Below are 23717 nucleotides of genomic sequence, written 5' to 3'. Positions count from 1 at the left end.
GTTAAAATTAAAATATGACTTTGCACCTTATTATATATATAATCATATAATTTTTCTTGTGATATTTTAATAAAGAATTTTATTTCTTAAAAATTATATTTTGATTATTTAATTCTTTAAATTACATTTTGTTAGAAATTAAAAATTAAAAAAAAAGGATTAATTATAAAAAGGTTTTTAATAATATTTAAGATCGGAGAATTAGTTAGATTTTTCCCCGTAAATTATACACTTAGTTTGAGATAGTCAAAGGGTGGATCTCCCCTATCACTAATTAGTATTTTTTTATAATTTAACAATTAGAGATAGTGGAGTTATTCCTCAATGGCTTGGTGACTTGATGGCACTATTTATTTAAACAACATAAATTTATGTTTTTTTAGATACCAAAATGTATACATTAATTAAAGGCTCATGCTATATTTCTTATAACAGGTATAAACTAACATATATATCGAATTTTACAAGTAATCATTACTATTGAACAAGGAAGAAACGTTCAATTTGAATAATTTAAATATAATAGAAAATATCGTCTTTATTTAACGTATATATCAAGAATGAAATAAAATGAATAAATTTTATCTGTCTCTATATCAAAAATAATCATTCTTTATATATCTCGTAAATCAAATATTTATAATCACGTTATACAATTAACAACCTTTAATATATTATTACAATCTAAATATATCTTTTTTTGGCCTTAAGTGAAACATTTGTCCAAAAGTAATATTAAACATAAATGTAATTGAAAACACCACTTTAAATACATAATGTAAGTTGTATCATACAACAATTAGGATTGTAAGCCCCAATCAATGTTAGATTTAAAAACGTCGTGTGCTACTTTGGTAAATATGATAGTGTTAGTTATGTCTATTTTACATTCTGATATAACTATCAATAATATTAGCTATCTCTATATAAGGTTCTACTATAAAAAAAAAGAAAATTTGATCTAGAATCTTTATTAGTCACTTCCTTATTTATATATATAAACGATAGGTTTGAAATAAAGCAACGCTTTTTCTTCCCTTCCTTGGCCTTAAATTTCGTATGTCACTCTATTAAAATTTTGTTTTAAATTTAGGTAGACTGAGTTATTTTTCGGTCCAAGATACAAATGAACTAGATTAAGGGAGGATATTATTATTGGCGCGATACTCAGTTACTAACATCTGAACCCCCATCTAATACAAATCCTAAAGATTATCAGACAATTGTAGGCTATGATCGTTAGAATTAACGAAATCAAGCTACCCCCTAAAAGATTACATGTCAGAAGACTTAAAATCAGCCTTACCCACTCAGTGTTAGCTTGTAGTTGCGGTTGATCCTCTTATTTTATCCCCTTCATTACCCCTGATTAGAATTTATGAAATGTCCAGGCTCTTTATTTTACGAAACCCAGGAATGTTAAATATTTAGATATAATCTAATTTTTCCAAAAATATATTGAATTTATATCTCCTCTAGAACTATCTATTTTTTTCTACAACATCCGTTTCATAAAAATTGTGCTTTATATATACATTGTTTATTTGTAATTGAATTATATCATAAAACCTTAACTTCCATTATATTTTTATTTTGATTAATACTATTTGAAAATAAATAATAAAATGCTTTTTTCTTTATTATTTATGCTGTAAATAGAGTAAATTTCAGCAATCATTGTTTGAAGTTAATATCTATTATGCTCGTTTTGAATATCCGTATTAGCTTGTGATAAAATAGGTCTTTCTTTAAAGGGTGAATTTTTATATTAGTGCAATAGATAAAACATGATATTTCATGGAATTTCGTTTAACTATCCATGTTCCAATGGAAAAGATGAATTTGAAATTTATTAGAATAATCTAAACATTTAATTTTTTAAATTCTAGGTCCAATTAAAAATTAGAAATAAGGTGACAGACAGATTTAATAAATATAATTTATCATTTATCTACTCATATTTTCTATTTCATCAAAAATACTAATTATAGCAAAAAAAATCCCGATCTATAAAATTATAAATTCTGTGTCATTCTCAAGTATATAGTCAAGAATGCAGTGATTTTAAATCCAACTTACGTGAAGGAAGAAGGATAGAAGGATTAATAAATGTATTGGATAAAATAAATAGCTAAGCAGCATGTTTTAAAATAATCTTTGAGGTGGAGGGAATGACTGATTTTAATTTCAAATTACAATATTTCTTATTGTAAAAATATTATTTATATGATTTATAAGATGATTGAAAATCTATTTTTAACTGACACATGTCACTAATTATCAGCTTATCATTTATTTTATGATGTAAATGTATTTCCATAAAGTTATAATAAGAATTAAAAAACATCATCTGATCGAGGTTTGTAAAATGAAAATCGCTCAAAGATTCTTATTATCCATTAGATATGCTCATTCTTCTAATAAAACTGAAAATATAGGGTTTATTGGAATAGGAAATATGGGATATCCTATGGCTCAAAATATTTTAAAACATGATAAATTGAATAAGTATAATTTAGTATTATCGGATAATTCTCAAGATGTAATGAAACAAATTAAAAAAGATTTTGATAAAAATAGATGTGACGTAGTTGATACACCTTGTCAAGTTGCAGAAAAAGCCCTTCAAATAATCACTATGTTACCTGATGGTGATTGTGTTGAAGAAGCTTATTTAGGCTCTAATGGATTAATTAAGTTAACTTTAGATAAAATGTTAATTTTAAAATTTTGTTAGAAATCTGACCAAAAATCATTTATGCATAGATAGCAGCACAATTTCACCTTCAACAGCTCTAAAGATATCAAAAATATTAAAGAAAGAAAAACAAGCATCATTTATTGATGCCCCTGTATCTGGAGGTAATAACAAAATTAATAAACTTAATTTTTTTAAATATGAATACTGACAATCTGGTGTAAGTTAAAAAGATATATTATTTTATAAAAGGTCTATTCCTGCCATTCAATTAGTTGCCCTGACTTGAATATCATGATTAAAAAACAAATTTAAAATGTCACTTGAAGCCCATTGGATAGAAGTATTAATACATTGCTCTATTGGTTTCTTTAAAAACTGGTTAAGCATATTTTTTTAACTGTAGCCTAATCATGAGTTAGCTATCTGTTTTGAATGGGGCTCAAATTGGCATCATTGAGTAGAAATGTAATTCAAGGCATGGCTATGTTGACTCATAACAACACATCATGTTTTTTGATTATTTTATACATAATTTTTTAATAATTTAAAATCAACAAAAATATAATTTATTTGTAATTATAATGTATAAAAGAATAATTAAATTGTAAATCTTTATAAAAAAAGAGATTTTTAATGAGCTCACAATTAGTACTAAACATTGCCCATAATTTAAGTAGGATGATAAACTTTTAAGGAATAAAAAAGCAACTTAGTCATTCATTAATGATAGAACAAATATTACCTTGGCCATGAAAAATGGAAAATTTCAAAGGTCGTTTCTTGTTTTGGCATAATCATTTAAAGCTTTTTTGCGTAGAAAGTATAGATTTTTTTATATGGTTTAAAGATAAATAGTAGATAGAAATTAATCTCTGGTATTTTATATGGATATCAGATCAGTGAAAATTTGTAGATCAGTTTGGGTGCAATCTTATAGACAATATTCATTATACATTTTTTTTGGAGATGTACAATACTATACTTTACATCAGGCCAATACTTGCTATACTGGTCAATGATTTTAAAAAAATGAAAGAAAGTGCAAATTTCTAAACCAATAAGAAAGAAGTTGCTGTTTATTTGTTTTTTTCTCTTCCATACTTATTTTATTATTTTGTCGAATAAACTTTATATTATGATTTGAAGGGCATTTTTATGGCTAAGTTTAATAATTGGAGTAGAAAATGGATAATTTAAAATCCCCCCTCTTTCTAAACATTACTTTATAATAAATAATGTAATTAATTTGATTATATCAGTTATTTGTTGTGTTGTAATTGACCTAAAATAATGGAATAAATCTTTACTATGAATATACTTTTAAATAATTATTATAAAAAAAATGGAATTTGTAATCAATTCAAAAAAAAAAATTAGGAGTTCCAGGTGCCGTAAACGCTACATTGACATTTATGGCAGGTGGGAGTGATGCTGACGTGAAAAGGGCTTCTGCCATAATAACACCTTTTATGGGGAAAAAGTTGTTTCATTGCGGTAAAGAGGTTGGCAGTGGGCTAAGCGCCAAATTGTGCAACAATATGTTGCTCGCAATTTGCATGATTGGGACAAGCGAAGCCCTTAATCTGGGGCGCACGTAATAGCTTCACATTTTAATTTTTTAAAATTTTATTATCATTAAACTCAACCTAATGGCGTTTAAATGGCTGTCATCGGACTTTTTGTAAAGAGCTCCACATAAAAATTTTTGCCCAAATTTTTTTAAATATCCGATATAATAGAAATGAGGAATACTTAGCATAGCTCTGCTATATCCACAACTAGAAGGGTAACGCTTGTTAATATATTTTCGTTTGTTACATTTATATCATCTACATTGATTAATTTATTTTGTAACCACAAATTAAACCTGTTTATGCTTTTTTTAAAAAAAAACAATAGTACTTATAAAATAAAACTACGCTATTATTTTTAGCTTTGTGAGCTGCATATTACCCTTGTAGGAGTAATTCAGAAATATCATATTTCACAAATATAACTAGCCTTGAATATTGATAAACAATTGAAATTAGCTGTATTTGCAGTAGCATTTTTAATGTGAGAGGGGGTGGGGTGTGTGATCCTTTTTTCAAAATATGTCTTTCTATCTATTATCATCTCCATGAAGTTTGCCATATAGTTGAATGCGTTAATTCTAAATTATTTAAGCCAATATTTCCTGGTTAATTGGTTATGTATTTATAATTCTTCACCTGGTTTGGTATACTTCTTGGCCCATAATTCTTAGCTCTCCTTAATGTATGGCCCTACCTTTCCAAATTATATTATTTTCTTTCTTGATATTTCTGCTTGGGAGTAGTATTCGGTAGTCAAAAAAGGAATGTCCATATTATATCAAAAATTTTATATTCTTTAGATTGATTAAATATGAAAGAACTTTTTTTTAAAAAAAAATTTGTATAACTAATTTTTATACATTCAATTAAAATATGACCTTTTTAAAACAAATAGTTAATTAATTTTTATATTATATCTTTTTGAAAAATCTTATTTCTTTCAAAATTTATATTTACATGCGATTTAAATTTAAAATAATTTGTATAAATTCATTATTAATAATATTAATATTATTCCTGATGTGAGCTAAATTCTTGTAGCGCACTGCCCTTTTGGTTGGGAATAACACTGTTCTTCGGGTGAGTTTTATGGGAAGTTTTATCCGCAATATTAAATTAGGCGGCACAGTTATCTGTTATGCGTGAAACGACGAACTCCTCCTCTACACATTTACTGACTCGTTATCAAAGTTTCTGAGGAAAACTAGAACCCGTACCCAGAAGTGCTATTGATGATATTAGGCTAGGTTAACTTTGAAATTTGCTCTTGATTTATTCCTTGAATTCAGGCATCAACCTAATGTTTGCAACGGTCCGGTCCCTTTTTTCTAAAATAAGATCGGACCGATGGACCGTTAAGTCAAATGAAACCGGACCATGGGACTATCGGTCCGGTCGGTCCGGTCCCATCAATTTTTTTATCAAGCCATAAAAGTTTATTTAGCATTAAATTTATTTCAATATTTTTAATTATATCAAAATCATTTTTATTATATTATACACAATACATGCCTAATATTACAAAAGAATATGAATACAAATTTATTGAATACAAATTTATTGAATACAATTTTAAATCAATTTGATTTACATAATTAATTAGATTTATACGTAAATATATATTGCGATAGATATTTGATTATAAATAAATTATATATAAATAAATATTTTAATTATCTTCTAAAAAATCTAAAATTATTCCATTTTTAATCCAAGATTCAAGTGTCATCATAGATTGAACCATCTTCGGATTCATTCTATTTCGTTTTTTTTTGTTATTTTATCACTAGCTTTGGAAAATATCCGTTCACATGCTACAGATGTAGTCTATTGTGGGAGATAGTCCATAGCTATTTTGGCTAGAATTGGAAATCGATATTGATTCCCTTCCCACCAATCTAGTATGTTAGAATTAATTGGATATAAAATATCAGATAAATAGCTTTGGATTTCATTATCATCTTTCTCTGCTGATGTCCCAGTTCCCATGAGCCTATCCCTGGCTATTCTCTCCCTCAAAGATATTTCCTTAAATAATAATGATCAGTAAAATAAAGAAATATTTTTATATACTTTGTTTGACTTTACGCCACTTGCTTGCATATTTTTCAAATATTTCTTTAAATTGAATAAAATTTTCATGAGTATTTAATAAATTAACATGTGAACCTAAGTAAAAAGAAATTTTGCAATATACTATAAATAATTAGGAATAACTTTTCTAATTCTGGGACTCCCAATATAGGACTCCATACTTAAAAATGTATGAATATAGTGATTAATTTTTTTTGTGACTTTCATTGTAAAAGGTGCATCAATAAAAGAGGGGAAAGAATTAGAAGTAAAAATATTTTCAATATGTATTTGTATATTTTCCATTAGCGTAAGACATATGCCTAAATAAGAGAAAAACTATTTAAAAAATTATATAAATATTCAACCAATGGTTGGATAGGAGGATCCAGATAAATCCAAGGTGGTTTCATAGAATGGCTTAAATAAAGGAATTAGTTCCTCTATTCTATTTTTGTCTCCATTAGTCAAGTGTTGCCAAATGTTTCATATTCAGAATAACAAAAAGTTTTTATTGTCTCAAAATTCTAATAATAAAAAATATATAATCCTATTAAAAATATAGATAGATAATTTACTGAAAAGACCTTCTCCAACATCAAATATGTTGAATTCCAGCGGGATTCAACATCAATTGGAATTTTTTGTCCATTATCTTTAAGCAATACTCTATATTTTTGAAGTAATAAAGGACTTTGAGATATGTTTGTTGTAATTGATCTTACTTTCACAATAACTTCATCTATATTTTTCAGAATATCCTGGCAAATGATGTTTATCACTAGCTATGGACTATCTCCCACAACAGACTACATCTGTAGCATGTGAACGGATATTTTCCAAAGCTAATGATAGAATAACAAAAAAAACGAAATAGAATGAATCCTAAGATGGTTCAATCTATGATGACGCTTGAATCTTGGATTAAAAATGGAATAATTTTAGATTTTTTAGAAGATACTTAAAATATTTATTTATATATAATTTATTTATAATCAAATATCTATCTTTAATATATTATATTTACGTATAAAACTAATTAATTATGTAAATCAAATTGATTTAAAATTGTATTCAATAAATTTGTATTCATATTCTTTTGTAATATTAGGCATGTATTGTGTATAATATAATAAAAATGATTTTGACATAATTAAAAATATTGAAATAAATTTAATGCTAAATAAACTTTTGTGGCTTGATAAAAAAATTGACGGGACCGGACCGTTGCAAACACTACATCTAGTGTCGTGACATTTAATTAAAATGTTTCTCGTTTTGAGTGGCATATCATCATTGGAATAATTGCGATTCGGAGGAAATGGGTACCCAGATATGGATCAGTGCTATCGAGTGACATGTACAATGTAGTGTAGATCTATTGATTATAATTATATTTTTCTTCCGATGATATTTACGAAACAATTAAACGACATGTAGAGATTAATCATTAGAAACATAAATTTTTCGAATATGAAAATTATTTTTGACAAAAAAATTTCGGCGGCGCTCCAGCGTGTATTTTAAACGGCAGCGTTTCCGGTGTGATCAATAATATCCGCACTTTATTATAAATGACTCCATTGTTAAAAGAAAAGATTTTCTAATTTAACGACTCAAGTTATTAGAAATCGCGGACAGAAATGTACTGGACCAAAGTGTCCCTGACTGAAATACCCCAATTTTTAAAAAATAAAATAAAAGGCTAGAAAAGGTGAAATTTTTTTAAAATTGAACTATTTTATTCGGTGTCTCTTTGTCTAACCATGGGGAATGGTAAATGTAACGCGAGTTCGTCATCGAAATATAGGCAGTCGCAAAGACATTCTTGTTATTGTATGGAAGGGGGGTAGTTGTTTTGAATTCTTCCTTTTTTGCTAATCTAGATTTCCTTTCTTTCTTTATTTTTTTAGTGTTGGGGGAGGGGGGGGGTGATGTATCGTGATTGGCTTTGGTGAGACTAGATGGGAGGAGATGGGGGGGGGGTATACGTAGAAGATCCTGTGTCTAAAATTTTGTTTTTTGTTGTGACGTATCTAGTTTAGGATTGGATCCCAAAGTCTTGACCGATATCATAAACGAAAGCACCGGAAAGAATTGGTGCTCGAGTAGTTACAACCCCGTGCCGGGTATGTTATCCGGCGAATACGCCAACATTCCCCCTAATCTGGATTACGCCAAGGGCTTCAGAGTGTCTCTCATGTGCAAAGTAAAAAAAATAAATAAATAAAAAGATAGAAATTCATATTATCATTTTTCCGTTTTCTACTAATTTTTATAAAAAAAAATTAAGGGCTAACATGCCATAACTATTATAAAAACTAGTGTTGTTTAAAAAGCCTGATTCGGGTCGATTTTTAAAACCGGGTCCGATTAAGGTTATAACCCAAAATAATAGAGCGTGAGCCCGGTGATTTTTCTCACGGGTGGCCAAAAAGTTCGGGCTTCAACTTTCCTAATCTTGAAGGCGCACGCGCACGCACAATTATTTCGGCTAAAATCGTAATCGAGCCCGGTTTTAAAAATCGACCCGAATCCGGCTTTTTGACAACACCTATTTTTAATTTTATGAACCGGTTTTTCTTTTATAGTCGTTAACTTGAATAGTATTTTTTTCCTTCTTCTTACAGTTATAACGGAGTACTTTGCCCATACCCTAACACCCTAATATGACACGTATTAGCTATGAATCGTGTTACGCACACGAATAGTTTGATTTAAAAAGCCCAAAAATTTTGTAACAAACACTAATTAAAAAATAAATTTACACATTTTATCTTAGAAAGCTTTTAAAACTCCTAACCTCGGACGCTTTTTGAAAATGACTTATTTTTTTAAATATAGTGATCTCGAATCGTATCAAATTTTGATTGGTTAAATATCACATGTTTTTTGCTACTTTAAAATTGTAACTATCCCCATTACCCCCATCTTCCACCGTTAAAGTTATAGTGGTTTCCTTTTTTTTATTCAACGTCCAAAGTTAATTTTAGATATCGTAGCAATAATGGGATATTGCAATATTGCAATATCAATGATACATATAATAATAACTTGTCAGACTCGTTCATTCGCCTAAATATGTTTCGATACAAATCAGCTGGTATCACGCAGTCTGACTTCGTTCACTCATTAAATTGTCCGAAATTTTTAGGGTGGGTATTCTACACATATCGGAATGCATTTCCGGCAAAATCAGATGTTTAAATTTAATAAAACGCGCTCAATTAATGATTTAAAATTCAAAACCTAATGCGCATGCCCGAAAAACCTATTTAACTATCGCCTTACCAAATTTTTTAAAATGCTTCCAAATATTATACGACAAACTAAAATAGCATGTCGTCAGCTGATTTGAATTCAATGTCGCGTCGAAATGCTCTTTGATGAATGAATGGTCGTCCATTATTCTTAACGAAAAGTTAATGTTTTCTAAACGAATGTACAAATTTAATATTAGATAAACTGACTTGCATTCTATTTTCTAAATCAGGATCTAACGCTAGGCCAGAACATAGCCAACAATAAAAGCGTGTACTGCCCTCTCGGAAGCGTGGCGCACCAGATTTATAAATATCTCAACGCTAACCCCGACGCGTCGCAAAAGGATTTCGCCTACGTTTATCCCTTTATATCCGGAAAATTGTTGGGAAGAAAACATTAATAATTTCCGCCTGGATACTTTTCCCCAACAAAACTAAACAAACAATAATTTAAATTTATAATTTAATTTTTTAATTAATGAAATCAAAATTTGATATGTATATTATTTTTTTGATAATCTCCTTTTAGTAATTATATTTATCGCCGGAAGTTGTCACTATTGGTTATATAAACTCTGGATCATGCGCATATAGCCAAAACGTTGACAATGATAAAAGTTTTTTCTAATTGCTCAAAGCTAACTCCGGTGCACCCCTGGAGGATTGTGCCAACGTGCATTCCTTTTCTTGCTGAGAAAATTGTTTTATTTCAAGGCTACGCATATAAATATATTGATTTTCTTTCCGTCTTTTTCTTTTGACACCAAACAAAAATTTACTTTTTTTTTTAAAGAGAAATTTAATATTTTTTATGTTTTATTATTAAATTAGATACGTATTACTTATTTTTTGATATGTATTACTTATTTTTTGATACGTTGATATCGCTTCCTTGTTCATTAGTATTAAATTATAACCGGTGACAGTATTTCATTTTTTTTTACAATTACATTATTTATTTATTTTTTTATAAACTTTGGAAAATATTTACACATTTATCGTAATTAAAAATTTTTTTTTTACTTTATGCTATTTCCAAAAAATGTGAAAAGTTTCAAAACTTTTCAATTTTTAAAATTTTCGAAATTTATAAATATTTTCTTGAATTATGTTTCGGATATGTTTTATTCATTTAAAAATAGCTTATTTATTTATTTTGGTTAAAATTCCTTAATAAAAATTTTTTTTTTGATATTTTGAACAAAACAGCCTTAATTGGAACAAAACTATCATTTCTGGAGTAGAAAATTGACTGGGGAAGATGATCTGCAAAGAAGGGTTTTTTTTAAATATAATACAAGTAATTGATATTGTGATTGGTGGTATGCAAGGCCCGATCCGATCCCAGCTACCCGGGTCCGAATTTACTTTGGTCTTGGGTGAGCCTAATTTTTGAAAATCATTTTGGTTAGGGCTATGGCAAAAATTTTGAGCAGCCCTTTTTTCTGGCCGGGGCTCTAATGACATTTAGTCACGATGTGGATCTCTAATTGTAACGTAATTACTACTCTCAAATCTTATATCTACTTTATGATTCCTTCGTTCCACTTTGAAAATGGAACTGTTTATTCTTTTCCAATTCCCATCTGTTTTTTTTAGGAATAAGATTAAGTTTAAAAGCAACGTATAATATAAATTTTTTAAAAAAAATTATGATACGCAAGGCAAAGTAGAGGAAATCAATTTTATAGCAATAATAAAAATTTGATAATTTAAAAAAAAAAAACAATGACTTAAAAATAATTCATAATATTTGCGGGAAAAAAAAATAGGGAAGTGTTGAAGGACTAAATTTATTTTTTAGAAAAATGTAACATAGCCAAAGACTGGCAATAAAGTGGACGCTAACGGCAAAAACCTACCCAGTAGTACTTTCTCTTCTCTAACAAAATTCTGGTTACGCCTGTGGACTTCTACTTTAACGGATCCATTCTACCATATCTTGTTCTCTGTCACTCTGTATCTGTGCCATATTTCATTTTATCGGTTAAAGATCTGAAATAGTAGGCATGGTACTAATTTTTAAAAAATTGACTTTTTCGCAAGAAACAAGGCGCCATTTTTTTTTTTTTTTATAACAGAATCATCAAAATCTTGATGTTGTAAAAGTGGTAAAATTATATTGGAAAATGAAATTAGTTTCTATACTTAAAATAAATTCGGGTCTGGCTTGACGGAAAATATTATTCATATGTTTAGGATTAGAGCTTTTCGGGAAAAATCTAATAGGGATCAATCCTGACAATTTTTTTTAAAAAATAATAATTTCTAAGCTAAAGCCGGGCTTGAAAAATTATGCCCTATGCAAATCACTAATCTCAGTTTCTTAGAGAAAATTTTAATTTAGTATATATATATATCGCCGCTTTTTTTGCGGTATTTGAAGTGATTTGTTCAGTTAAACGAATTCTTCCTCCATGACTTTAATTTATATGACCAAATAGGCATTCAAAAGTTAATAGGAAAAGTAACGGTGTTATGCATTATGAAATAAGAATTTTGTAACTGAAAAAAAAAGCATAAATTTTTTTTAAAGCCGTTTAAAAAATTTATAATTCTAAATTATATTTTTCTTAAATAAAAAATGAAAAATGTTATAGAAATATAGATTAATGTTAAAAATATTCCTAATTACTCGTATATAAACTTACATTTGAAAAAAATACAATTGGTGAATTAAGGAATGGAAATTTTTTTTTATAATTTTAAGAAACATATTTAATTTTTTATAATATAAAATTGGGTCTTCTTTGGGATTCGAGCTGATTTTTCGGTGACTTTTTCCGTGCTTGACGTGAACTCCCTATGCATATTAAGAAGGGATAACTAACACCCCATTTATTCTATTTTCAGAGGTAGCTTTCAAGTAGAGATCTGCAATTCTACATTTAAATAAATTCGGGCCGGGTCGGTTAACTTTTTTAAAAAAAATCCGGTTCGGGCCCTCCGGCATAACTTTTTTTAAAAAGAATTTCGGGCCGGGCCGGGTTTGAAAAATTAGGCCCGATGCAGATCACTACTTTCGATTATTGTTGTTAAACATTTTCGATTTGAAAAACGATTTTTTTAAAATAGACTAATTCACTATTTTATCAATAAATAAATATTACGTGGAACCTGGAAGCCTTTAATCATAGCTACCATGAGAATTTGGGTATATGTTAGGAAAATCTCGAGATGGGAAACATTTTTCTGGCAAAAATGTTAAAGTTAATCCTAGCTCAGTTTTTTCATTCTTGTTAAAGAAGTAGTCAAAAAATGTGTTAGAAATTATGAGAAAGGCATCTAATCGGAAATTTTTATGTACCATAAAGTGGAATTCCGCTAGATATCCACCATGGGACCCTTTAACAATCTCGCAATAAAAATCTGCGAAATATTTAATTTTTGTTTTTGATTTTAAAAAATAGATTTGGAAGTAGTATCGTGTTGTTAAAAGGCCCGATTTGGGTAGATTAAGATGTTAGCCAAAATAATGAGGTAAATAGAGATCCAAACCTTTATGTCACTCTATCAGCAAAATCTCCAGCCTCAGATAATATTATTTAGGCTAAAACCTTAATCAAAAATAGACACAAATTCTCTAGAATTGGTCTTATAATTTGACTGAATTCTAAAGGAGCCTTAATAGGCTAATGGTAACAATACCATACCAAACCAGGATACCTTCGCCAGATCAAAAAAAGAAACTTACTATAGAATTTTTTTGGGGGGGCAAAAATAATAATACTATTGAAAATCCTATTTAGACACATTTTTATTAAATCTAAAAATACTTAATTGAATATTTTCGATGTTTATCTTATATAAAAAATTTGTATATTAAATTTAATTCCGCATTCTCGAGTTCTAGTATTGAACGATTATTTAGTATATGACAAAGGTTAAACTTTCTGATGCTCGCTCTAGACTTGGGGATATTATTGCAAATTTTTATGTCAAGATTATTTATTTATAGAAATAGAGATACGCAAGTAATATTTTATAAAAAAAATCTTAAGTAGCTATAACCGAGCTACTTTTTTTGTAAAATAGCGGTAGCGATATGCCGTTACTTTTAAAAGTAGCGTTTAACAACATTGCCATAGGATGAAGGAATAAGTAATATTTAAAAAAAATATTTTAGCTGGCATCTGCATTTTTTTGTGAGGTGGAGGTGGTGGTTATATCCGTGCTTAACCCTCCCCCTTCTAATTGCGCACACCAATAATCATAATAATAAAAAAACGATGACGCCTCCTTGCGGATTAAATATTATAGAATTATATTAACTTGGGTTAAAGATTTTTAGTATAATCACGTTAAATGATTTAATACCGTATCTAATATTAAATTAAAGGAAAAATAATTGTTATAAATTGTATATTTATGTTTATGTAATATTTGTTAATATTAACTAAAATAAATCTTAATCAAATATTTTTTTATTTTTAATTCACTATTTGTAAAAGATTTATTATAAAAAAATACTTATAAATTTTATTCTAATGTATAAACAAATTGTATTTTAGTTTTAGGATATAATTTATTGAATGATATGTTGTTAATTCATATTTTATTTTTATATAAAACCTTTTATTAAAATCTTAAAACGCTACAATTGGCCACGAATTAAGTTTAAAGCAATGACATGTATGTCATTCGTAATTAATTTAAAGGTAAAGAGACGAAGTAGTGTTGTTAAACGGCTAGATTTTTAAATACGCTTAACCCAACATTTTAGCCAAAAAACATTATGCCAGCCCGAAAATTCTGCTCATAGATACCAGAAAGGTTTGGACATCTATTAACGAAATTATCGAGGCCTACATAATAAATATCATTTTGGATAAAATCTTGCCTAAATTGAGCCGTTTAACAACACTAAGACGAAGGATACTGAACTATGCCTAACGAAGACTCGAAGATAGTTCTTAAAAAAAAGGGAAGAAACATAAAGTCAATTCCATATTTTGGAAATCTTTAAATCGAAAGTTAACATTGTATATAATTTATAACTCATCTTTAAAAGTAAAAAAAAATAATATTTGGATCATATTTTTTTTTTGAAAGAAGATTTATTAGCGTACATAGGCACCGAGAATCTAATTAATATTAAGAACCTTCATTATCCGAATAATTTAGAGAGCATTTAATTACATAACTTTACTTGATAGTTTGGAGGAAATATTTAAAGATATCTTTAGTATTTTCCTGCATCGAAATAATTTTTTATATAAGAGGCAGAAAAACTAAATTTTTCGATCAAATTAAGTATCTGCTTACATGTAATTTTAAATCGCTTGATAAACTTTTAAGGGACATTTTTATCTCAAAAATTGCCCGACGACAATATCGCTTTTGAAGATACCGTACATTTAGCGATCGCGCTTTCTTGGAAAAGGAAACCCAGGTAGAAGTTCACAAATTCACTAAGCATAAGCCGACGAGAGATTCCTAACACACGTGTTTTAGGAATAATAGTCATAATAACGGTAATAAATTCAAATAATAATAAGAGTCATATGCCAAGAAATTCAATCGTAATAATTAAATCAATAATTCTCTTAAATGACATGATGGAAGCTAGATAAGTAATCGAGAAAATTATTGTGAGATATTAAATTTCTAAAAGATTATCTTCCATTTTTAATGATATATAAACGACTACACAGTTGACTATTATTGTTTATGCAATTATAAGCACTCAACAGCTGTAGTAATAATCTTAAATAAGATAAACACGAATAATAGATGCTGGTTAATTTGCAGTTATAGCCACGACACTCACAATAATAACCTATATGAATTTATTATGTTAGATAAATTGATAAAACAAAAACACTAAAAATCTTTAGAAGAAATTATGCAACTATATTGAAGCCTTGTACAAATGAAACATTTTGTAACTATAAAATAAGAACCAGAGTGATATCATGAAAGTAATTAAGATTTTATATATCATTGTCGCACCACCTCTAGTTGGTATATTATATCTTAAAATAATAGTAGTTTGTAATAATATCAAAAATATATTCGTATTAAAAATTTAACTCAAAACAGTTTTTCAAAGAATAAAAAAATAGCTTTCCTAAAACACGTAGAAAAAGAGAAGAAAAATTCTCTAATTTATTGCATCCTTTGTGGGATGAATAATATGTTTAATTTTAATAATATTTATAAGAAATGAATGCAAATTGTTTTAAATTTATTATCAAAAGCATTTATTAGTAAAATTTTAAAACTATTAACTGTAATACATTATATAACTGTCAAATACGGCTGTAAAAGTGACATTTTACCTAATATTTATAAATAATTATATATTATAGAGGATTATAAACTATATGTCTACTAACTTTTTATAAATAAATCTCTTATACTTATTTGGATTTGGACCTTGAAGATAATTTTAGGAAGAGACAAGATAATTAAATTTAAAAATCAATAATATAGTTGATTGGTAATTTTGTACTCTGCTAAATACAATATTAAATTTGTTAATTTTCAATTAATAAATGATTATATTTATTTAATTAGGGTTATTTAATATTAAATAATAAGTCAATTAAACTTCAACTGTTAATGTTAAATTAATATTTAGTGAGTGATATCGATATATTTTTAACACAGAATTTGATTGCAAGCTAACATTGCGAAAATATAATTTATATGTATTAATCTAATCTAATAATTAAAATGGTATTCATTTAATAAATATTTAGAGGGTCTTATTAATTTTTACATAATAAAATTATATCTATATTTTACTCAATAGAATTATAAAAGAAATCGTTAAAAGGGCAATTAAAAAAATTTAATTTTAGGTCAAGGGGTTATTAAGGAACAATAAAAAAAATTTTTTTGCTTCATATTCAAATTTTTCGAGCCCCTGCACAGCCCTTTTGTTACGCCACTGGTACAAGTCGTTCTTGAGTTTGTACGTAGGCTTGTCCAATCGTTAGCTTGTTATCCTTATCGTAAGTTGTTTTCATCAATCCTAATTTCTTCATGTTAGCTTGCTTGTCGTACTCCTTTGTTCAATTTTTAAAAATTATTATCATCATCTCACCTTTATGAATAAATATGAATAATAAGAATTGATCGAATTGGATATTAGAATATATGAATTATCGGAATAATATATGGAATAAAATTGAATTGAATAAATTGAATAATCGAATGTTGGAATGATAAATCAATAAGATTATTATATATCATATTTTAATGCTTAATTAACATTTTAGTGTTAAATATTTTTTTTTTATATTTTAAATTACATAATCTTTTAAGAAGCGGGATTCTTATAGGTCTACAAATTGATGTTAATATGTTTTTGTTTACAATATTTTTATCCGTGTCCACATTTCCCTCCTTAAAAAATTCTTAGAGTTAATATCATGATTTAAAAACCTATTATAACATATTCTTTTTCTTAAAAGTGACTCCTTACTATACCCTTATCTGTCTTTACTTGGAAAATCATGTCACCATCTTTGTGTATGATCATGCCTTTATCCCATTTATCATATCCTTGTATTTTATACCAAAAAAAAACCTACATTTATAGTTCTATTAGAGGTGGGCGGGGCCTAATTTTTTCGCTCATGGTGGCAATAAAAATATTCATGCCCATTCACGCTTACCACTAAAAAAGAGCCCCATAAAAATTTTTTAGTTGAGTCCCCTGAGATTGTAAAGGCTAGCGACGCCTCTGTCTTTAGCCCTTCTTGTTTGCTCATTAAAGATCAAACCTTGAATTAGATAGCATTAATTTTTTTTTTCTATACTTTTCAAAGCATGTTAATATTTTTAACACCTTTTCCGAATTTATTTCAGTTTAAATTTAACATTACTAATATTTTAATTCTGCCATTTTTATTTTCATAATTATACACGAAAAACAAAAAAAAATTATAAAATTATCCAAGGCCTTTTCTAAACATGACGCTTAGCCAAAACAGAAAAATACAGATGTAGCCTACATTTTCTGAAACTTATAATATTAAGCTGTGATTATTATTTGATACCTTTTCGAGGAAAAAAAACATAGGATGGAAGGTACCTTATATATTTTGTAATAATTAAGAATTCAGCATTCATGTCAAATTTATAAATAATTTTTATAATTTTAAAAAAATATTATTTAAAAATGAAAAATATCAATATTTTAGTTATTTTTTATTTTTTGTTGGAACTGTCTAAAAACAATTTATGGACAGTTCGGCGGCTACATGAGGGAAGCAGATTTGAGTCATTTGTTTCCAAATCTTTGAAAATGATAGGGGACAGGTTATGGGATAGGGGTAAAAATAAACATCATTTACAGAAAACTATAGTGATTGGCAGGGGCCCCTACAACGGGGGGGGGTCCTAAGCAACTTCTTCAGTAAATTTGAGTGGGGGTACTTTTTTTTTTAAATTTTTTTATTTTATTTTTTTCTGGTTTATAAATGTAATACCCCCCCCCCACCACTTAATATTTAATTTAATATTTTGACGGAAATTTTGGTCGATGTTTAGTAAATTTTATTTAATATCTCATAACCAAGCCTTCTGGGGGAACAGGCAACAAGAAGGCAATATGATGGCCCTTATTAAGCTTATTGCAGATTCTGAACCTATACTAAAAATGTATATACAGCAAAATGAAGAAAGAAAAAAAGATAAAAAAAATAAGGGATTAAAAACAAAATTATATTTAAACCTATTATCATATAATAACATAAACATTCTCATTGAAACCATGAAAAATATGGTTATAAAAAAAATTCAAAATGAGATTACATTTAACAGGTGCTTTTCAATCATAGTTGATGGCACATACGATGTTTCGAAATCAGAAGCAATAGCTTTGATAGTAAGATATGTTGAAAATAGTGAGACGCCGAAGCCTGTTGAAAGACTGATTGACATATATTGTACGGGAATTACCACAGTCTCGATATAAAGCATAATATAATATCCAAACTTGGCTCGATGAATTTACCCATTGAATATCTAGTTGGGCAAAGTTATGATAGCGCCTCAAACATGAGTGGAAGAATCAATGGTGTGCAAGCCTTGATTAGAGCAGAGGCGCCAAAGGCAGCTTTTATTTGGTGTTATTGTCATCGATTATATTTAATCGTTGTTCAATTATGCCAATCAATTAAAAAACTTCGAAATGTTCTAGGAATATTAGATGAGATTTATGTCTATTTTAATGGTGTAAAAAGATATGAGGTACTCAAAAAATCTCAGTGTAATGATTTGAAAAAATCGCAACGATTTCTACGCGTTAAGAATACCACTCGGTAATAGTTCCTTATTTATTTAAATTTTAAATGTTTTTTTCATTTAGAAGCTGGCTATCGTATAAAGCTATTGTAAATTTTTTTCAACTTTATGATGCCTTGAGGGCAGCTTTAACAAATTTAAAGGATTCTAAAGATCCTGCCACTTCCACTATGGCTAGTGCTACAGTCTTTAGAATAGAAAAATTTTATTTTATCTTATCACTTTGTGTTTTGGATAAAATATTGTTGATAACAAGTTTGGCCTGTACAAAATTGCAAACCATTTCGAAGGATATAGGGTATGCAATAAATCAAATTCAATTGGCAAAAGATTGCTTGATTAATTTGAGAAGTATAATATAAATTGTCTTAATTATTTTTAAATCTAATAGATAATAACACTGAATTTTTGGAGGTTTTTTCAAAGGCGCAAGATTTTATGAAGGAGAGAAATCTACCTTTTGATTTTGAAAGTTCTAGACTTCAAACATTACAATCCAAAAAGGAGAGGTATATATACTTTCATCATTAAATATAGAAATTTTTTTTAGCTTTAAAATAGGTGTGTTTTATGCTGCACTCGATTTAATTATTATGCAGTTTAACTAAAGATTTAATGATGATTCAATGAAATTTTTACGTCAAACATCATTTTTTACGCCAAAGGGAATGACAGAAAAATCAATTATTAAAGAAGATATCGAGGATATCGGTGAATTTTACAATTTAAATTCAAGTCAAATTTTCGAAGAAATGTTGAAGTTTAGAAATATTTATAAGATGGCCAAAATGGGGAATGTAATTTACTCATGACCTAGAGGTTCAAGAATCTAAAGATTTGTCAGATTCTGAGAATTGCAAATTTATTTAATTAAAATATTTTTACCAATACATTATTTAGCTTCTTCTGATGATGATGATAATTCAGGGACTTACGAGATTGGATAAACTATTCATTTATTTTACCTTATCGTTTACTTTAAAATTTTTCTGCTTTCCCTAATTTAAGAATTTTATATAAATATTTATTAACCATTCCCACAATCTCATGTACTGCCGAAAGAGTCATGAGTAAAATTAAATTAATTAAAACAAGACTGCGCAGTTCCATGAAAGATTCTTTTCTCAATAATTAAACCATATTATCAATGGAAAATTTTTTATTTAAACAATTAAATACTGATGAAATTATAAATTCTTTCGCTTTCTCTTCCCCTAATTTATCTAAATTATTAATTTAAAAATAATATTTATAAAATTATATTTTTTGCATTTTATTTATATTATATATTAAAAATTGATGCAATAAAAATTATTTTTGAAATTTATGGGTGTCATAATTATCATTTTTTCGTAGGGGGGGGGGATACTTTTCAAGAGGGTACTTTTCATGGGGGTATTCGGCTACATTCGCTCAAAAAGTATAGGGGCCACTGGTGATTGGTAAAAAGATTCTTATTTATTATAGGGTATTTATTTCAATTTTAAAGTTTAATCAAATTTCAAATCATTTATATACAGAAATACGATTTTAGTAAACATGCCCACCGCTAATTTAAACATTACGAAATAGCTTATATGTTACCTGGTATATTTTAAATGTCATAATGAATTTTAATTAGGCTCTTGTAAGGGGTTGCAAATAATGATTTATTATGATAATTTTGACTTATTATTATAATGGATTTACTATATAATAGTAGGACAAATATCGCTGCTGTTGGCTACAATTTTTTCTTAAGAGAATAGAAGTAGATATTGGATGGGCCAAAAAATTTTCTGACATGTAGACGATGCTTGGAACACCGAATCGCCACCAAAATCTTGCAACACATTCTGGTTTTATTGAGAAACTTATTATTTTTATAGTTACTAAAATAATAATCCTTAGTATTTCAAAAATATTGAAATATAATGGCTCAGCGGCGTCAAAATCTAATAAGGATGGCACAGATTGATTGTAGTTTTCATCAAAACCTATTTTGAAGTTTGAATCATGAGTATAAAATACTCCTAATAAATATATTTTAACTTCGCGGCTGGAGGGAGGTGGGCTACAATTTTTATATATTATCATAAAATATGATACATAAAAAAATCAATTTTTTTTATATTAAGAATATGAATAAATCTTTATTTATATTATATTTTAAAAATAATGTAACAGATTTGATAACACCGATATCTATACAAATTAATAGAAAACAATAATATGAATTAAAAAATTTTTTATAAACATTTCTTCGTTTTCTATGAGTTGTATATTTTATGCATTTCGATATTGAAGATTCATTAATATTTATGAATATATAAGTATCCAGAGTTAAGAACCCTTTAAAATTATTTACTAGGAATAGAAACTTATCAAATTCCTTTAAGAATATTTGATTTTTTTTATTTGCTTTCGCCATATCGGGTATCTAGGTTTTAGATCAATTTCTTTAATAAAGAAAGAATTACTAAAATATAAACAAAATTTTATATTCAATTCATTTTACCCTCGCTTTCAAAGTTATCTATTAGACGAGACTATGGTTCTTTTTGGAGAAACTGTCCTATTTTATGTTTCACTAGTTAAAGATTTTTTGAAAATATATTTTTAAATATGTAATTTCTGAAACTACCTATGTATGTAATATTTAGCAACAAACGGGAGGGGTGGGTGTAGGAGTGATTTGCACATAATATTGTTGAAGGAGTAAGGGGGTAAGAATCAAAAGTGGGGGGGGGGGGTTGGTAGGGGAAAGTTACAATCAACACTATTTATATGTTAAAGATAAAAATAACTGGTAAAATAATTAAATTAGTTAATAAATATTAATTTCTCATTTACTCACAGATAACATTTTAGCAGAGTTTGAAATTATACATGCCCATAGCTAATATTTAAAATACAACTAATAACAACTAGTTGAATTTCACCAACTATTGATTATCAGCCGCTAATGATTTAATATAATCCCGAGGCTTGAAAGGGTTGCTAAAGTTGTGGAGAGTAAAATAAGATAACAAACAACAAGATGAATATTTTGATTTTATAATTTAAAAATACAACTCACTAAATCTAATAGGTTTATGCCTATATATACTTTACAAAATTCAATTTAGTAATATCAATAAATGAAACTATTAAATTAATATTATATAAAGTGAAAGAAATAATCCATATGGTAAATATAAAGTTAGTATAATGTGAAATAAAAAAAAATAAAATCAGTCCGAATATATTAACAAGAGTCAATTTAGGTTATAAATGGTGGCTCATTCAATGACATAATATATTAACAAGAGTCAATTTAGGTTATAAATGGTGGCTCATTCAATGACATATAATATGTCATTGGGCTCATTATTAGACTTTTATAATTAATATTATGGGATTGTTAAAGTATAATGGATGGATGAATATCTCACCCAATAGGAGAGTAAGGGTAGATTTTAGAGGGAATAAAAATTGGTTAATTAACAATAGGACATCAGAGCTTGATAAAAAATATTCCAATTTATTATTTCTTTCATAGTAAATTACAACATTCTGCCTATTTAAAATTTTATATATCTATTTAAACATTTATGAGCTTTGATTGGACTATCTTATGTCTGTAGTGTTAATTAATTGGCTAAATATAAACAGTGGAAAAAATTCACTAAGCCTCCTTTATGTGACTATTAAAAAATATAAATTATTTTAAAAACTATATAAAATTTTTGTAACAATAAAGACGAAAAGGGATTCAAATTTAACAGTTTTAAATTTTTTAAAAATCTTATGTCTATAGGAGGGGGTCCATCTAGCAATGTACTCCTGTTAGTTATATATAAGAGAATCATGCCATTTAGAATTTGAGTTTATAAAGGAATAGAAACAACTCATTTAAACAAAATACTTAAATTTAGTAAATCGGGAAAAATATTAACAATTTTTTATTTTTCTATGACATATTATGTCAAATGAGTGGGGGTATTTTAGTTCCCGTCGGGGCTAATCTTTCATGTCACATTTTCACACTAATTCAAAAATATTCTGTGCGACCATCAAATTGGTATATAGCAAATAAGGTCAGAGAGACATAGTTGGAGCCTTAAAAGCTGTTTAAAAATTTGCAAACTGAAATTATTCTTCTAAAAATATTTGGACTCGATTCACTTCTGGAAAATCTGTGAGCAATTTATTACTTCCAGTATTAATTATAAATTATTTATTTGTTAATTTTTATAGTTAAAGCAAATCTAAAGCAGCTTAGCAGAACCGTTCATGCCAGCGTTGCGAGAGATTTTAATATATTTTTTATGCTAACATTATTAAAATTATCTTATTTTTTTAGAAAACATTATTAAATTTATCTTTTTAGCTAACATTCAAAATTACATAGGGTATATTTTTTTTAGGGGAATAGACCCTCTGCTCCCCCTCCCTGGTGACGCTACGGAGTTATGCTTATAAATTTGAATGCTTTACAGAATTATTTTGGTTTATAAATATTATTTATTTTTGCTATGCTTTATCCTAGCTTCCAAAATTATATTCCAATCGCTTTCTCTCCTTTAAAAAATAGGAATCAAGTTGCTTCTACCACAACCACTCACAAAACGCTGACAGAGCTCCTTACAACTAAAAAATATTTTTGATTCGTCTTATGGTCATCACTTATTCAAAAATGGTATTTAGCTCACTTAATATTTGCTTCTTTTTATTATTTATATAAAAATTTTAAGATTTTCGAAATTCGGGAAAGTTTTTAGAGATTTTTAAATCTTTCATTCACTAATTTTCAGCTGTAATATTTCATTAAGGTGTGCGATGCTTCATGGCTGCAAAATTATGTTCACAAATGATATCTTTACAAAA

The 23717-nt window shown here is 27.6% G+C and overlaps 1 protein-coding gene across 1 annotated transcript; it reads left to right on the top strand.

The window, feature by feature from the left end:
- The first annotated feature begins 2320 nt into the window (after positions 1-2320).
- On the top strand, positions 2321-10554 carry LOC135930555 (probable 3-hydroxyisobutyrate dehydrogenase, mitochondrial). Its single transcript, XM_065467371.1, has 5 exons — positions 2321-2697; positions 2738-2862; positions 4079-4295; positions 8389-8557; positions 9842-10554. The coding sequence occupies exons 1-5, from the start codon at positions 2369-2371 to the stop codon at positions 10010-10012; spliced, it is 1011 nt and encodes a 336-aa protein (XP_065323443.1). The 5' UTR covers positions 2321-2368; the 3' UTR covers positions 10013-10554.
- Positions 10555-23717: the final 13163 nt, after the last annotated feature.

Source organism: Gordionus sp. m RMFG-2023, chromosome 5 (genome assembly GCF_954871325.1).
Source record: "Gordionus sp. m RMFG-2023 chromosome 5, tfGorSpeb1-WG-v2, whole genome shotgun sequence".
Lineage (NCBI taxonomy): Eukaryota > Metazoa > Nematomorpha > Gordioida > Chordodea > Parachordodidae > Gordionus > Gordionus sp. m RMFG-2023.
This window is presented reverse-complemented; position numbering and strand designations above follow the sequence as displayed.

Coding starts and splice junctions, on each gene's coding strand:
- LOC135930555 (XM_065467371.1), top strand. CDS start 2,369: ATGAAAATCGCTCAAAGATTCTTATTATCCATTAGATATGCTCATTCT. Junction 2,863..4,078: donor TGATGCCCCTGTATCTGGAG/GTAATAACAAAA, acceptor AAAAAAAATTAG/GAGTTCCAGGTGCCGTAAAC. Junction 4,296..8,388: donor GCCCTTAATCTGGGGCGCAC/GTAATAGCTTCA, acceptor TGACGTATCTAG/TTTAGGATTGGATCCCAAAG.